Source organism: Carettochelys insculpta, chromosome 2, assembly GCF_033958435.1.
Source record: "Carettochelys insculpta isolate YL-2023 chromosome 2, ASM3395843v1, whole genome shotgun sequence".
In the NCBI taxonomy this organism is placed as follows: domain Eukaryota; kingdom Metazoa; phylum Chordata; order Testudines; family Carettochelyidae; genus Carettochelys; species Carettochelys insculpta.
Genome location: NC_134138.1, coordinates 51486634 through 51504853, shown reverse-complemented (window position 1 = coordinate 51504853; position 18220 = coordinate 51486634). Strand labels below are relative to the sequence as shown.

The window sequence follows — 18220 nt, the reverse complement described above, 5'->3', positions numbered from 1 at the left end:
CCTCCACTTATGTGAAATCTGGGGTTAGGTGAGGGCACGCAGAACGGAACCCTGGTGTACTCTGAGACCTTACTGTATTCAAGAGTCCATTGCACCTCATGAGGTCTGCAACTAAAATGCAAAATTGTGCTGATACTCTACAATTGCTCTGCCCACCCTGAGCAGAGCTGCTTGTCAAAGATAACGTAATGGAACATTCTTTCCTCCCAAACTGTATCTCACTGATTCAGACTTGTGATCATGGTATCTTATGATCACAGAAGCGTATGTTCAGCTCTGCGTTTATGCCAGTTGTTATCATCGCTTAAAGATAGGAACATTTTGACATTTATAAAAAAAAAAAAAAAAAAAAAAAAATCAACCTCAAGGATATGATTTGGACACTAGCCACAGCCTAGGAAAGAGTAACTCCATCTCCTCTGAAGAACACACACATACATCTCGCAAGAATGGGCAACACAAATTGTGGCCAGGCCTAATGTTTGAAGAGAGTCCTGAAATCAGTGAGTGAGTTCACTGGATTAGAAGGCTATGAATATCAAAAAAAAATATTAATAAGTTAATGGAATATGCCAGTGATTGTGTCTCTCTCTGTAGAGCTTGAGGAGGCCAAGGATTTGGGAAAGGAAAATTTGTTTCACTGGATGCAACTCAACAAAGATGCACCAACAGCTACTCAAAGGATGGTGAGGAAATTGTGCATATGGTACAGCAGGGGAAAAAAACAAAGATAAAGAAGCCAGTGATGTTGCAGAAAAAATGTCTATTGATAAATGCATTCAGTTAGCAACATATTTAATAAAAAGTCTGAAGCAAAGACATTCATTTATGAGTAAGAAATCATGTCTCTCTACAGGATATGAAAAAACCAGTAAAGAAAAATCAAACTACTTCAGACAAGACAGCCTGAAAGATTGGTTAAAGGTAGCAAAGAGGAGCAGGGAGCAGCACTCTATAGTGAGAAATCCTGTTCCCTCCACTTCATCAAGCCCACATATATCTACAGCAAAGACCCCAGATGTAACATAAATGTAATCTGAGTTAGTTACTGCCACATCACTTTGGAAAAAGAATTCCAGTATCATTTTAGGTGAGTAATTTATAAGTTATCTGTATTTATTTATTTTTCATTTTATTTTTTTTTGTTATTTATGCTTTATCTACTTATTTCCTTGTGCCATTACAATAAAATTGTGTAACAACATCAACACTTTGTTACAAGGGCTAGGTCTACAAGTTGGGCACTGTTTCAGGATGTAAAGGTATCCCAAAATAGCTGCACAGACATGGGCAATGTGCCCATTGTCTCAAAACAGTTTTTGAGAGAACAGTTGCACAATTCTGGCATCCTGGCAAACCTCACTGCATGAGGAGCACAAAGATGCTTCCAAAAAGGATTTTTTTTCAGCATGTGGCGCCATTTAGACAGTGCCACATGCTGAAATAGCCTATTTCGAAATCTACTCAAAATAAGATGAGCAATTCACATAGTGCAAATTGCATAGCTTATTTTGAGGTTTGGGTACTGTCTACGCATAGCTAGAGAGAGCTGGTAAGCCTTGGCTAGATGATGTTGCAAGCAATGTTCTGTTTATTTGCCATGGTGAGATTAAAAATAAAAGACCACCGAATCAAACTCTGTATTGACCTCCTGCAATTCGGCAAATTCTCTGGTTCAGCACCAGTCAAGTCTAGAGGGTGCCAGACTAGAGAGATTCATCCTGCACTACAGTATCTTGGTCACTATTTAGTTCCCTTTTAAGCTTTCAAGTAGAAGTAAGAAGAGAAAAATTCACAGGTATCACGTATCTTTATTTTTCAGTTTTCTGTAACTTAAATGAACTGATTATTCTGAATGGATTATTGCACTTAATGTGCCATTAAATGTTAAAAAGTATAGCACTTACAAATTTGAAAAATAGGGAAGGTGAGTAAATACTACAATAAATTCTCTAACCATTCCAGAACTAATACTTTGAAAAGTTTGCTGGTCCTGAAACAGACGTATTATTCTGACAAAGTATTCTTAGTAATTTTCAAAACACGCAGGTCTTACATACCAGCTGTAATTCATATAAACTTATTGTAATGCTTCTTCAATGATGCCATGCACCACTGAGGCTTGTCTGATTTAACAGTAATTTTTCTTTAAAACATTTATGATTAGCTTTGGCCATATTAAGAGAGAAATTAAATCTCTCTTCCTGGCTTTCCAGCAGCCCTTCAACACCTTTTGATCAGGAGTAAACAACATGGATTCACCAAAGGCAAATCATGCCTGACTAATCTGCTTGCCTTCTATGATGAAGTAACTGGCTCTGTGGATCTGGGGAAGGCACTGGACTTTAGCAAAGTTTTTGATACACTCTCTCACAATATTCTTACCAGTATGTTTAAAGAAGTATGGATCAGATAAAAGGATGGTAAGGAAGATGGAAAGCTGGTTAGGTCATTGGTCTCAACCGGTATCGGTGGCTCAGTGTCTGGTTGGCAATCAGTATCAAGTGGAGTCACCCAAAGATTGGTCCTCGGGCTGGTTTTGTTCAACATCTTCATTAACAACCTGAAAGAGGGGGATGGATTGCACCCTCAGAAAGTTCATGGATGACACTAAAGTAGAGGGAGAGGTAGACAGTCCTGCCAGAAGGGCAGGGAACTGGACTCGATGGCCTCTTGAGGTCCCTTCCAGTTCTAATGTTCTATGATTCTCTACATTGGAGGACTGGGCCAAGAGAAATCTGATGAGGTTTAAAAAGGACAAGTGCAGAGTCCTGCACCTAGGACATAAGAATCCGAAGCACTGCTACAGGTTAGGGACCGACTGGCTAAACAGCAGATCTGCAGAAAAGGACCTGTGCATTACAGTAGATGAGAAACTGGACATGAGCCAACAATGTGCCCTCGTAGTCAAGAAGGTTATAGGCATATTGGGCTGCATTAGTAGGAGGATTACCAGCAAATCTAGGGAAGTGATTATTCCCCTTTATTCGACACTGAGGCCACATCTGGAAATTGTGTCCAATTCTGGCCCCCCCCCATTACAAAAAGGATGTGGACGCGTTGGAGACAGTCAGCAAGGGGTGACAAAAATCATTAAGGGGCTGGAGCACATGATTTGAGGAGAGGCTGAGGGAGTTAATCTTACTTAATCTACAGAAGAAGAGAGTGAGGGGAGATTTGATAATAGCCTAAAACTACCTGAAGAGGGATTACAAAGAGGATGGAGAGAGGATGTTTTCAGTGGTGACAAATGACAGAACGAGGAACAATGATCTCAAGTTTGCAGTGGTAGAGATCTAGGTTGTTTATTAGGAAAAACTATTTCAACAGAAGTGTGGTAAAGCACTGGAATAGACTACCTAGAGAAGAGGTGGAATCTCCAACCCTGCAGGTTTTTAAATCCCAACTTAACAAAGCCCTGATTGGGATGATTTAGTTGGGACTGGCCCTGCTCTGAGCAAGTGGTTGGACTTGACCTCCTGAGGTCTCTTCCAAACCTATGATTCTATGATATAAAACAAAAAGTCTCCATTCATCATAGACACCCAAAGAAAATCCCAACCAAAACAAAAGCACCCCATACCTTATTGTGGCATCAATCACAAATTCAAAGGAATGTGTGAGGGAAAACCAAGATTACTTAAGTATACAAAATGAAAGATGGCTTCTCAAGTATCTTCTTCCACTAAGTACATTAAAACTCAGCATGCCTTGTTTTTCTTTTACCATGCGTCCTAACTACTTTAGACATTTATTTGATGTTATATTGTCTTCCATTTCAGAGCATATTAAAGGAAATTAACAACCTTTCCATCTTACTTGCAAAATTTACCGTCTCAGGGTATTAAAAGGGTAAACATCTCAATGAATTAGTAACAGAAGAACAACATCTATTGTTACACTAGCTAGCATAAAATTACAAGACCTATCCATCTTCTTGCTTCCATGTTATTGCCCATTTCGTTTAAGTGTAACCAAGAAAAGGTAATCTTATTCTGGAATAAAAGCATCCACATGTGAAACCATTATAGAGTAACTAGGGCACTATAAATTCATACTGTATCTTATTCTGCAATAACTTGTCTGCAAACAAGTCTTGAAGAGCATGATGCTTTTTATTCCTTATTAAATATCTGAAGCATTTGATATTAGATGAAGGCAGACACAAGAGAGCAGACTAAAAGGAACATTAGCCTTTTCCAGTCTGACACTATCTACGCTCTTAAATCTCTAACAATGTGAAAAATACAAGCCCAAATGACACTCTCAGATGCACAGGCATGAGCCAAGTTTAAACTGCATTATGTATTCATGTGATACAGCCACAGCATGAATCCTTTGGCTTGTAAAATGAGATATTCCATAGGTATATCTGATTACACAATATAAACAGTGATTTCTACGTGAGATCATGAACTATCCCATGTTATCCAGTGGTATATTAATCTTATTTCAACTTTAGAAAGAAAAGCACAAAAAACCCAGATATTCAGGCAACTGAGCTATTCCTGCTGTTGACCAAAGCTTAAAATGAACCCAGATTCACATTTTGAAAAAAGTAGCAGAATAAGTTTTCCTATTGAGTTAAGCTTTATAAAATTATTTTAAAATAAGAAAATTAGATTTTAATATAGTTATTCCCAAAAGAGCATACATGCTGCTCTGAATATATTACCATAGAGATTTCTATGGCAACCTCAGAGAATGAGGCCTAAATAGAGCTAGTGGTGTCTCTAAGCATCTAATGAACTCCAAGAACATTAAAATACATAAGATACATCATTTTTTGTGCTTTTCTGTCTGAAGTTAAAATAAGATCAATATGCCACTACACAATGAAGGCTAGGTCACGATCCCACACGGAAGAGTCACCGTTTATATTATGTAATCAGATGATACACCTGTGAAATACCTCATTTTACAAGCTAAACAGCATGCATTTATATATTAAGTTTAACTCCTCAGGGAGAGAGGCAAGTTACCAGACTCATCTGAAACATTTTACGAACAGGCTACTGCAACCAAAATTCTTTCAGTGCTGCATTTTACTTCTTTAGACTTTGTAGAGGGTAAGAAGGTAAATTACAAATACTGAATTGATCACAGCATCTTTGTACTAGCTGCAATCAGGATTTTTAAGAAAAAAAAGGTAAAAACCCCTCTATGCTCTGACAAATAGAACAATACTACTATAAATTAGGTTAGCTCTTTTATCAGTTAGTTATATTCCATATAAATACCTATATTGTGAACAGTAAATGTTAGCATATATATAGACCATTACATATGCAATAAGACATAACAGTTACATCTAAACAGTACAAACTGATTGGGTTTCTCATTTTAGGGGTAAATAATATAATACGTCAGAAAATATGTGCTGAAAAACAAAATGCAAAATATCACTACTCTGGCACCCAATTCATGCAAATATTAAACTAAACATAAGCCATGTTAAATGCAACTTTGTGGTACTGAAATCATTGACACTTACCTTTCCAGTTTTGGTAACTGTTGCTTAGATCGAATGGCTCCAATACATTCCTCAAAATACTCTGGCTTTATAATCGGTCGATTGCAAATCAAAGCACATATAGTCTGAAAAGAAGCAAGGACATTTATTACCATACTTAACTTTTCAAGATGAATATACTGTCACCCAGAACATAGTTTTGAAATCCAATATTTATGTAAGTTTTCAAAAGTTGGAAATGCAATACATAAAGGTATATCCTTCTACTTGGGCTAAAGTACACAAAAACAAAAACAAAAACAAAACAACCAGTTTTGTTCTCATAACTTATTCACTTATTCTTTATAATGAGAATTATGTTTACAAAAGCCAGTGCACTGAATAACCTTTTCATTCCTAAAGCGACTAGGTAGCAGTCTTTCAAAAAAAAAAATTAGAAAAAGAAAAATTAGTGATGCTAGGCAAACTGTCTTATTTTGCAACAAAACAGAACAGTCGGACATCAAATGGAAGGTAAAATGAGTGCTAGCACCTCTTTTCTATATAGTTGTTTAAAGTTTGCCTGCACAAGTCTCTCCTGCAAGGCTGACAAAACCATCTCAACAAGCAGCACACAGCTTTCTGAGACAAAGCCATGTAGTACAGGATTTCTCAACTTTTTTTTTATAAAGTACCCCTTTAAAAAATTGTAAGTGCCCCCAGACTTCTCTTATGTATCCCTAAGGACATGTACCACCAGTTGAGAAACATGATCCTTCGGTAATCTGACATCTTGAAACAAGTGCCATTTAAGACTTCCAGATTACTGTACCCTTTGCACAAGGTCAGATTTGTTTTGCATAACACTAATTTACAACTCACTTAAAAACTACTTACTTACAAAAACATGCAAAAATATCACAGACTACTACTGAAAACTCTGTGACTTTCTACCACCTTATCAAATAAATTAATTGGAATAGCCGTACTGTACTCATAGAATCATAGGGCTGGAAGGGTCTAGTCCAGCCCCCTGCTTCAAGCAGGATCAACCCCATCTAAGTCATCCCAGCCAGGATCTTGTCAAGCTGGGACTTAAAACCTCAAGGGATGGAGAATCCACCACCTTTCTAGGCAACACATTCCAGTGCTTCACCACCCTCCTGGTGAAGTAGTTTCTCCTAACATCCAACCTACACCTATCCCTCTTTAACTTCAGACCATGGCTCCTTGTTCTGCTATCTGCACCACTGAGAACAGTTTCTCACCATTCTCTTTAGGGTCTTACATTCCAGCATAAGGCACATGAAGCAGTAGAAACAAGTCATTGTCTGAATGAACTTTTAGATTGTACTGACTTTACTAGTGTTTTTATGTTGCCTGTTGTAAAACTAGGCAAATATCCAGATTAGTTGATATACCCCTGGAACACCTCAGTGTACCCCCAAGGATACTTGTACCCCTGCTTGAGAAACACTGATGCAGTATAATATTAAATGGCCTTGAGGAAGTGTCCTATAACCAACTACTCTTGTAAGCAGTTTCTACTCTGCTGCCCAGTAGTCAGGCACACAGGCATGTGGCCCTCCAACTTAAAAGCACCAAGAATATTTGAAATTTCACTTCCTGTTTGCTCAGAATTTCACTTCTTGTTTGCTCAACTTCCTGTTGCCCATCCAGTTTGCTCAGAATGAACAGCTCATATCACATCGTCCCAACAGACAGTGCCAGCCTTCCTCAGCAAACATTCTCCCACCCGGACTATACCAGAGTTGCTGGATCTGGTGGGTCTGTGGGGAGAGAATGTTGTACAGTTGCAGCTCCAATCCAGCTGTTGGAACTTTGACACCTCCATGCAAATTACTTGCGGCATGGATGAGATGGGTCATAAAAGGAATATGAAGCAGCACAACGCTAAGATGAAGGAGATGAGGTAGCCATACCTAAGGCAAGGAAGCCCTCTATTGCTCTGGTAGGGCACCCAAAACATGCTACTTGTACAAAATACACATCTTATAGAATGGGAAGTGACCTTCAGAGGTCATTGAGTCCAGTCCCCTGCACTCAGAGCAGGACCTATCCCCATCCCTCACAGTTTTTTTTTTAAATCATTTGCCCCAGATTTCTTAATTGTAATAGCCCCCCTCCAGGACAGAGCTCACAATCCTGGGTTTAGCAGGACACTGCTCAAGCCACTGAGCTACCCCTCCCTCATGCTGCACATGCTCCTTAGGTGGTAGTGATGGTGTCACAGCTAAGAGCCACATTGATAATCTGGGGACATGGAGGGAGTAGCTAGCAAAATCAATGCCAAGGACTAAATATTGAATGAGGTGGTGGGACAGGCAACAGCTGAGGTAGTGAGCCAGTATCTCTTTGTGACTCCAGGTCACAAGGTAGTCATGTCCTTTATTTTGTTATATGATGCACATGGGAGAATGGATCAAAACTAATAACATTAGGTATAGTAGACCCTCGAGTTACGCAAGGGTTCTGTTCCACGCACCTTCCCATAACCAGGATTTTGCATAAGTACAGTCCAGCTTTCTCCGCAGTGGAACACATGTTCTGCAGCCAGGGAAACAGCAAAGGGGTAAATCTTGAAGTGGGGCGGGGGGCAGTTGAGGAGGGTTAAGCCTAGCAGTGGGTTGGGGCCTTGGGAGGTGGGTTGGAGGGCTAAGCCTGGGGTGGGTTAGGGCTTCTAAAACCACCCAGCTACCTTGCCTCATTTTGCATCACCACCTCTGGTCTGAATTTCCCATGTTTAAGGAATAGCTTTGCTGTGTGCTTGACAAGAGAAAGTGAGAAAGAGGTACACTTAATTAAGTTAAGAGTACTTAACTCTGTCACATACATTTGGTCTAAAATGTATGTGCTAGTTTTACAAAAAAACCCTAACAGTTTATTCTCATTTTGATGTACAGCTAAAACTGATTTTTTAACACAGATCAAATGAACTGTATGCTCGTCATTAAAAAACACAAAACACTTTACTCAACTCTGCTTCCTGTCAGTGATACATCTGCCCAGCATGTGGAAAGAGTCCAGAGTTCACTGTACAACTCTCATTCTAATACCTTTTCTGATGGTAAGTAGGTGGTTGGCAGTCTGTTGTGTCTAACAATGACATCTTGAGCTTGCACAGGCTCATCAGTTGTGGATTCGCATGTGCTTAAAGAGTCCAAGCCTTGAAAGGTATGGGCGTCCACAGTAGGGGCAAGAGAATTGTCCTGGCTCTGTCAGTGAAGCTGCTGCTGTTGCTTTCTTCCTCTCACGAGCATCAATCAGGTGTATGTGTTGCTGCTCTTCGAAGTTGTCATACGCATTGTCTCATGAGAGCATTGTTGTAGCAACCGCTGTTCTAGCTTTGCGCCAGATGCCAACTGGGCTGAGTGAAGTATCTATTGCAAGCTAGTGACCATTAAAGTGACTTATGTTTGTATCATTTTTATATGAAGAGTTAAGTATTGGCTCTGTGCTTATATTTGAAATTTTAGTTTCTGGGAGAACACAGTAGGAGGCCTGGCAACCGACTATGAAAGGGCTCCTAATCAACTGAAGCCATACTTGACCGACAAAGGGCCTTATCAGATTCCAATCCACCTCTGAGGAATCTGGCTGTAATATGTAACCCAGCAGAGAGGCAATGGCAGATTGCAATAAAAAGGACATGGACAGGTGACTTGCTTATGTGACAGGCTTCACCTCAAACATGCTTCCAGACCAGGAGGAATAATGGAATTCCCCCTTCACATGGGCAAGAGTATAAGGGGACCCTGAGAGTTCTTCCATCTTTGTCTTCAATCCAGGTCATCATTTCAGGAGCATCTCTGCTGTGAACTGAGCCTGAAAGGACTGATGATCCATCCTAACAGACGATGTATTCCAGAGACTTAAGACAGCAGCCTACTCCACCTCTGCGGCAAGCCTGTATCAAGATCTTTGTGACTGATGCTTTAACAATTTTACTCTAAACCTATTCATTCTTTTTATTAATCAACATTCAAATTTTAGATTCTAAAGGATTGTCACAGTTTGTCTTCTGAGTAAGATCTGACGTGGGATTGTAGCTGGTCCTTTGGGACCTGAAAAACCTGTTCTGATTTGATGAGATTGGTTTACTTGTTACCTCTCATCTGTGTAAGGAGGGATACTGACTGTGGCGCAAGGGAAGCTGAAGCATGGAAGAGAATTGCTTGTGTGACTTCTTGCTGCCCAGTGTGCCAGCAGAAGTGATATTTGTGACCGGTTTGGTGCCTTATAGTGGAGGACCCCAGTCTTGGGCTGTAAGTAGGGCTGGTTTAAGCAATTTGCACTGGTTTGGCCCTCTCAACTATGCCCAGAAAATCCTCAAATGTTACAAACTCACTTACTTGTTATTGTTCAGTGTAATACAGTTCACAGTTTTACAGACTGCGTTATAAATTACAGATGGAGTTGAATCTTTGCCTTGGTTCTGTTGAAGTTGCTGGTACGCTGCCCCATGAGCCTGGGAAGCAAAGAGTTGGCCGAGTCCTCCAAGATCACTATTCATCAACATCACAATGATAATCTGCAGCTGTGAAAGACCCCTTATTTGCAGTTTCTGAACAGTCCTGTGCTCTTAAGGAGATGAGCATCATTTCCTTCCCCTGTCAGTAAAGCATCCCCAGATAGTTTTATGCTGATGTAACTTGAATCAGCCACAGTTTGCAGTGTAGACATGGCTTTATCCACATGAATGGACAATGAAAGCATCCAGTGGTACATTACATAGGATTTATAAAGTAGAAAGGAACTAAATTCTCACGCATGAGGGTGAAAAAACAACCTCTAACTTAAAGACAGGAGTAAACTTCCCCACGTGATCAGATTATTCCATAACCATTCACCACAGAATTTCTTGCACTTCCTAAAGTATGTGGTTCTGGCCTCTATGGCTGCGTCTACACGTGCACGCTACTTCGAAGTAGCGGCAGTAACTTCGAAATAGCGCCCGTCACGTCTACACGTGTTGGGCGCTATTTCGAAGTTGAAATCGACGTTAGGCGGCAAGACGTCGAAGTCGCTAACCCCATGAGCGGATGGGAATAGCGCCCTACTTCGACGTTCAACATCGAAGTAGGGACGTGTAGACGATCCGCGTCCCGCAACATCGAAATAGCGGGGTCCTCCATGGCAGCCATCAGCTGGGGGGTTGAGAGATACTCTCTCTCCAGCCCTTGCGGGGCTCTGTGGTCACCGTGGGCAGCAGCCCTTAGCCCAGGGCTTCTGGCTGCTGCTGCTGCAGCTGGGGGTCCGTGCTGCATATACAGGGTCTGCAACTAGTTGTTGGCTCTGTGTATCTTGCACTGTTTAATGAAAGTGTGTCTGGGAGGGGCCCTTTAAGGGAGCGACTTGCTGTTGAGTCCGCCCCGTGACCCTGTCTGCAGCTGTGCCTGGCTCCCTTATTTCGATGTGTGCTACTTTGCCGTGTAGACGTTCCCTCGCTGTGCCTATTTCGATGTTGGGCTGAGCAACGTCGAAGTTGAACATCGACGTTGCCAGCCCTGGAGGACGTGTAGACGTTATTCATCGAAATAGACTATTTCGATGTCGCAACATCGAAATAAGCTATTTCGAAGTTGGGTGCACGTGTAGACGTAGCCTATGAGACATAAGGATAATGAATGTTATTGAGTACGACCTCAAGAGTATGGTAACTCCTATGTTCCTCTGACTACTTCTTAACTCATCTGCATCTTTTGCATTTTCAGAGGCCACAGTGAAGAGAAAAAATAAAGGCCAGAAAAATACATCATGCACAAAAGTGGATGACAAGAGAAAAATATTTGAGAACAACAAGAAGTCCTGTGGAACCTTATAGACTAACAGATATGTTGGAGCATAAGCTTTCGTGGGCAAAGACCCGCTTCATGCATCTGATGAAGCGGGTCTTTGTCCACAAGAGCTTATGCTCCAACATATCTGTTAGTCTATAAGGTGCCACAGGACTTCTTATTCTTGAAAATACAGACTAACACGGCTACCTCTCTGATACTTGAAAATACTGTAACTCCTAAAAACAGTTCAAACTCTTCTGATTTTAGTTAAATATTCATACTGAATTTGTTTTAATGACTCTACTTGAAAATAGATTTCCTGGGTGAAAACATGACTGCTGAAATCAATAAGAGTTCTGCCACTGATTTCAACAGGACACTAAGATTTCACCTTGTATGTTTTACAATAAAGTCACAAGACTTACTAGCATACAAAAACTTAACCTACCTTAACAGTAACTTTCACTGATTTCATGACAAGATGAGTACATTCTTCTGACCAATCATTCACAACAAGGCCTCCAAGCTGCAGAATAACTTGATTTAAAGCAGTTTTCCCAGACGTCTCTAAACACGAGGAGCAGACAATCAGACGTTCATATTCTACTCTGCAAGGAACAAGTTACAGAAAAGTATCGTCTAAATCAGTGCTGTCAAGTAAAATCAACTGGGATTAATCACGCATTTTAAAAATTGCACTTAAATGCACGGTTAAATAATAGAATATGATTTATTTAGATTTTTGACTGTTTTCTGCATTTTCAAACATCTGGATTTCAATTATAACACAACAGAAAATGTACAGTGCTCACTTTTAGTTTTGATTACAGACGTGTATGCCCTCTAACAGGGTGTTGTCTACACTTCCATTCCTCTTTCGAAAGAGGTATGTAAATGAGGTAAATCAAAAATGCAAACGAGGTATAAATTTGCGTGTTCGGCACCTCATTTGCATATTCTAATTTCGAAAGAGCTTCTTTCAAAAGAAGAAAGCCAGTGCAGACGCTGCTCTTTTGAAAATAAACTGATTTTTGAAAGAATCCTTCTTCCCATTAAATAAAAGCTCTTTCAAAATTAGAGTATGCAAATGAAGTGCTAAATATGCAAATTTGTACATCATTTGCATTTTCAATTTACCTTATTTGAATACCTCTTTCGAAAGAGGAATGCAAGTGTAGACACACCCACAAAGAAATACTATTGTTCAGTTCCCAAATTATGAGTACTGCACTGCAATCTCTTTATCCTGAAAGCTGAACTTACAAATGTAGAATTATGTACAAAAAATAACACCACTCAAAAACAACACAGCGTAAAATTTTAGCACCTAGAGATGCATTCAGTCCTACTTTTTTTCAGCTTATTGCTTGGACAAACAAGTTGGTTTATATTGGCAACAGAGAATGCTGCCCAGGTGTTTGTTCAAGCATTTGGCTGAACAAAAAGTAGGACCAGATGGACTTGTAGGTACTGAAGTTTTACACCATTTTGTTTTTGAGTGAAGTTACATAACAAAACCCCCCAATATTTAAGTTGCATTTTCATGAGGAAGATACACCAGTTTTTGTATAAAGGTGAACTGAAAAATGTCTTATCATTTACAGTGTATTTGTAATAAAATATACGTACTCTATACCTTGTTTTGTGTTGTAATTAAAATCAGTATATTTGAAAATGTAGAAAAACAGAAAAATATTTTCCTAATGAATTTCAATTAATACTTCTATTTACCAGTCTGAATAAAGCTGATTAGTCACAATTAATTTGTAACAAATTAATTTTAAAGTTATGAGTTAACTATGATTAACTGACAGCCCTACTCTAAAATTAATTACAGGCAGACAGCACTAGCTGAAAATCTGGCATTCCTGTCTGAAATATTTCTAGGGCTTTCTGAGCTGCCTGGAATACCAGCTGGCACCAAGCTGGGCAGCTCAGGGAATAGGAACCCCCAAAGATTCCCATTGCCAAAGAGCTGGGAGTCTGAAAGCCTTGTGAACCCTTACTCCAAGGCAGTCCTCCTAATTGGCTGTCCTACAGACAAGGATATTTTAAGATTAGGAAGGAAATTTATGTGTCAACCTTTTAAGATCTAATAGCATCAACAAAATATGCCAGTCATAATCAATTGTGCTGTTCAATAAAGAAAATACAGACATAACTAACACATTTCAAAGTGTACTTAAGTTAAAATAGATGTTGCTTCTTTTAAAGCACCGGTTCTCACTCAGGGGTATTTAAGGTATGGGATATAGAGAAGTCTTCCGGGAGTGCATCAACTCATCTAGATATTTACTTAGTTTTAACAACAGGCTACATAGGATGCACTAGCAAAGTCAGTGCAAACTAAAATTTCATACGACTGCTGTATATACAATATACACTGAAATGTAAATATTTATACCCCAAATAATTTATTTTCAAATTACATGGTAAAATTAGAAAGTAAGCAATTGTTTTTTAGTAGTAGTAGTGTTGTCTCACTTTTATATTTTCATGTCTGACTTTATAAGCAAGTACTTTTTAAATGAGGTGAAACGTGGGTACACAAGACAAATCAGATTCCTGAAAGGGGTACAGTAACCTAGAAAGATTGACAATCACTGTTTTGAAGAATGCACCATTTTGTTCAGCCTAAATGTAAGCTATACACTGGTTAAGAATGCTTCTCTCTCTTTATGTGGGAAATATAATTGAATAAAATTGTTACAAGTTCAATTTCCTGTCCATTTCTTTCCAACACTGTCTCCTCTCTTGTTTCGGATAAAATCCTTCTTCTGTACAACTCCCCTCATCTGAATCTGCATTGCTCTTCCTCAATGCCTTCCATACCCTAAGACTTGCATGAGAAACACATTTTCTTCTTTGACTCTAAATTCCCCTCATCTACTCTATTAGTTTATTATATGATTGTCTATGGGCTTCATCCCCTCCACACTTAGGCTTGAACTAGGTGTGCAGCAGCACTCCTACTTGAGCTAGTTTCCATCATACACAGTGTTTACAGTCTGGCTCAATGGCTCTGAGCACGTGCACTATATAAATTGTTCCAATGACACTGCCTCCACCGCAGAATAAAACCCTAAGACAGGGAGAAGGATTGAGTGTAGAAAGGAAGTCCCAATTCCACAAGAGTTACATCTCCATTTTCAAAATGCTGGGATTTTTGCATCCTAATTACTGTGGATACTGTCAGCGTTAACTTTCCCAGGTGCAGAGGGAGAAAGCAGTACAGTTCTTTAGGAGTCAGGGAGGAGGTTGTTGAATCTCCACCAGTGGAGATTTTTTTAAGAGAGGGTTAGACAAATACCTGTCAGTGACGGTCCAGATAATAATTAGCCATATCTTGAGCACAGAAGACTGCACTAGATGACCTCTCGAGGTCCCCTCCAATGCAATGATTCTATCTTCCAAGAATGTATTCCACATTGTTCTTTGGCTTTAAATTGTTTAGTTTATTAGTACTGAAGTCATGATTGACTATGATTCTATGACAGTTTCTGAAATATTTGCTAAATGTGATTGACATGTTACACCCCATCTTCTTTACAGTAATATGCTTATGAATATGGATAACTAGAAGATGCTTTATGCAAAATACATCCTGTAACACATCATTAGGAAAGTTATGATCTGCTGAATGCGTATATTATATTTGTACGTATGTATAATTGAAATTGAAGTTAGAAATATGAAGGAAGTATAAACTTGTTTATTAACCTAGACATGCTAAGTGAGGGCATAAGTAATACTCAAAGAATTTAATAGCCCAGTGTTTGGGTCAAGGTATTGTGAATAGCTTTATTTTTAATGTAAGCTTAAACTATGATTGGTCCTGCCTAGACATCAGACCAGGTCACCTGATAATGGAACCTATTTTAGATGTACTTTTTCACTGGAAGTGTAAAACATTTTAACTGAACGTAAAGGATTCCTGCCTTTGGGGAAAGGGATATAAAGGTGAGAAATGAAACAACTGAGCAGTTGCCAGGACACCCCTGATTAGCACCCAAGATTACTTCTGGAAACATCTAAGACTGAAATAGGGATGTAATATCCCATTTAACTTAATCGGAGAAGGGGTGTGGCTAGGCTGGAGACCCCCCCACTTGCAGTGCTCTCAGGTAGACTGCAGAACAGGACTTGTCCTGTTGGGCTCCTGGGGCTGCACACTAGAGCAGGAGTGCTCCCCACCCACACACATGGCAGGCCCCACAGAGCTGGAGCAGCCCCCTGCCAGGAGCTGCTCCAGCCCCCACTGGTTAACAGTAACCAGTAAACCTCATCTGTTTAGGGTTAACCATTAACATACCTGGACTGAAGAGGGGTAAAGATGAGGCCCAAGTTTGGAGGCTTCCCAGCTTATGAGAAAATATTATTATTAGAACTACCGTTAAGGTACGAAACTGCATGCAACAAATTTCTTAGCCTATTAGCCTTCACTGGCATGTTCTGTTTCATTTTTCTTAATAGCTCACTCTGATCAGTCTGTTATCACTTGCAACCTCTTAAAACAGGGATGGGCAATAATTTTCACAGAGGCCACTCCACAAATTTTGATCCTCCCCAGCCCTGGGAAGGGGTGGGGCTGAGGGTACAGAGAGAGACAAAAAGAGTGAGTGTGAAAGAGAAACATTTTGTGACAGACTGTGACGCAGATTGTGTGCTCCAGTGTATATGTGACAATGACTGTGTGTGGCACAGACTAGGTATGTGTTTCGACACAGAGGCTGCGTCTACACTACAAGATAAATTGAAAGGGAGTTAGCTCGACATTAAAATGTCATTGTCTTCACTGTACGTGTCTTTAGCTCGATTTCGTCTGCCCTAATATCAATAATGAACATCAATATTAACGGATGGGTATAGCATCAATCTTGAGTTTAAAATGTCAAATAAAGGGTAGTACAGAAGCACCATGTCTTTCATTTGAATTTATTAGCCTCCACAAGCGTCCTGTATGTATCCCACAAAGCTAAGCGCTACACGTGGCTCCCAGCTACTAGAGGGAGCCAGGAAACTAACCAGGGCTGCTACAGCTGGCTCCTGGCTTGGAATGCAGGGCTGACAGAAATGCAGGATAGGTTCCCAGAATGCACTGTCGCAACAGTCAATGTTTGGCGATTTCAGTCTGGAAGCAATATGTATACTTTGGTGGGAGTCTGTGGCAAGTGAGGATGCTCAAAATCAACTCAAAAGAAGCATTATAAAATCAATTTTTAAATAAATTCAAATTTATCTTGTGGTTTAGGCACAGCCAGAGTGTGTGCGCTGGCTGCTGCTGGGTAAGTTTCTGAGAGAAGCCACCCTTTGTCTTTTTAAGGGAAATCTGCACTTTTGTCTCCCACTCTCCCCGATCTGCATTCCTGAGGCACATACTACATGCTTCACACTGGAGCAGCTCCACTATGCATCTCCCTCTCCCCGATCCATGTTCTGCAGAGATGGGGTACAAGTAAAGGGGAACACCCTGAGTTCCACATTATCCGTCTCCCTCCTTCCCCCACTCTCTTCACCGTTAGCAGGAGATCCTAGGAGCAGCTTGGCCGCAGGCTGCACAAGGCTGGGGAGAGAGACAGCTGAACACACTTCTGGCTGTGAGTAGGCACGCCTGCTCGTCAGCTAGGCAGACCAGAGAGAAATGCTTGGTCGGTTGGATCCAGCCCCAGGGTGTGATTTTGCCTATCCCTAACTTAAACCCTACTTTCTGTACTTAATAAACAAAAGTGATTTTATTAATAAACCCAGTATAAATAATTGTTACATGGTGGGACAACAGTTGTGCATCTCTCTCTGTCATTGATAAAGGACACAAACAAGTTATGAGCTTGCTCTGATTAAAACTTTATACAAATAAAGATAGATTTATCTGGGGTTCTGGTTCTATTGGGGCTGTGGACCTGGGTGCTGTTTAAAGCGCCTTTCAACTGAGCTTCCTCAGAGCTGAGCTGATCTCAATTTCTGTGTTGCTCTGATGGTGGCTGTGACCCCAACTCTGTGCCAATGCTGGAGGAAACCAGAAGGTCTGGCTCAGCAGTGGAAGGGGGAGGGGGAAAATGCACCTCAGAAGGCAGGCAGTCAGGCTAAGTGGTGCGATCAGCCCACCAAGTGACTGTTTCAAGGGGATTTCTGTGGCCCTGCTCATCACAGTGATACTCTAAAAGAGCTTATTATTGAAGTGTGGTGTTTTGCTACAAACTAATGACAGTGGTAGCACTGATGGAGTAGGAATCCAGCTTAACAGACAAAGCCAGCTTCCAACTTCCCTTTTTAGCAGTCGTCATTTAAAAAGGTTATCATTTATTATATTTGTCCAGTGAGTATCGCTGCGTAGTTATACGAAAAAGCCCTACCTTACCCCTTAAAACTGAATAGTAACAGAGAGGTAGCAGTGTTAGTCTGTATTCTAACAAAACAAAAAAGCAGTCATGTAGCACTTTAAAGACTAACAAAATTATTTATCAGGTGACAAGCTTTCGTGGAGCTGACCCACTTCTTCAGATCTACCTCCAGCTTTTTTCTCTTAAAACCAAGGTACTGTATGGCTCTGCCTACACATGCGACTTCTTCTGGAAGCAGCATGGTAATGAGCAGTCCACAAGATGCTAATAAGGCACAGGTGTAAATTTCCCATGCCTCATTAGCATATGACCATGTGATTCGGAGTCTGGGAGAAGCTCTCCCAGGCTCCAAAATACACGTGCAGAGGCCCACATGGATCTTCCAGAAGAAAACCCTCATTCTGGAAGCCCTCTCCTCCTTCCAGAAGATCCACGTGGGACATGTGTCTGCATGTGTATTTTGGAGTCCAAAAGAGCTTCTTCCAGACTCCGAATCACACGGCCATACGCTTATGAGGCATGGGAAATTTACATCCATGCCTCATTAGTATTTTCTGAACTGCTCATTAACATGCTAGAAGAAGTGGCATATGTAGATGCAGCCATACATTGTCTCCGTTTTAAGA

At 40.5% G+C, this 18220-nt stretch overlaps 1 protein-coding gene across 3 annotated transcripts in view; it reads right to left on the bottom strand.

Moving 5' to 3' along the window:
• The window catches only part of NBN (nibrin), a 68880-nt gene that overhangs the window by 44320 nt on the left and 6340 nt on the right, over window positions 1–18220 (bottom strand). For 2 of the 3 annotated variants that reach the window (XM_074986969.1, XM_074986968.1), the window contains exons 4-5: window positions 11702–11861; window positions 5495–5598 (exon numbers count right to left, since the gene is read on the bottom strand). In XM_074986969.1, coding sequence (XP_074843070.1) covers window positions 5495–5598; window positions 11702–11861 — 264 coding nt within the window. The remainder of the gene's footprint in view (window positions 1–5494; window positions 5599–11701; window positions 11862–18220) is intronic. The other variant, XM_074986970.1, reaches the window with a different exon arrangement.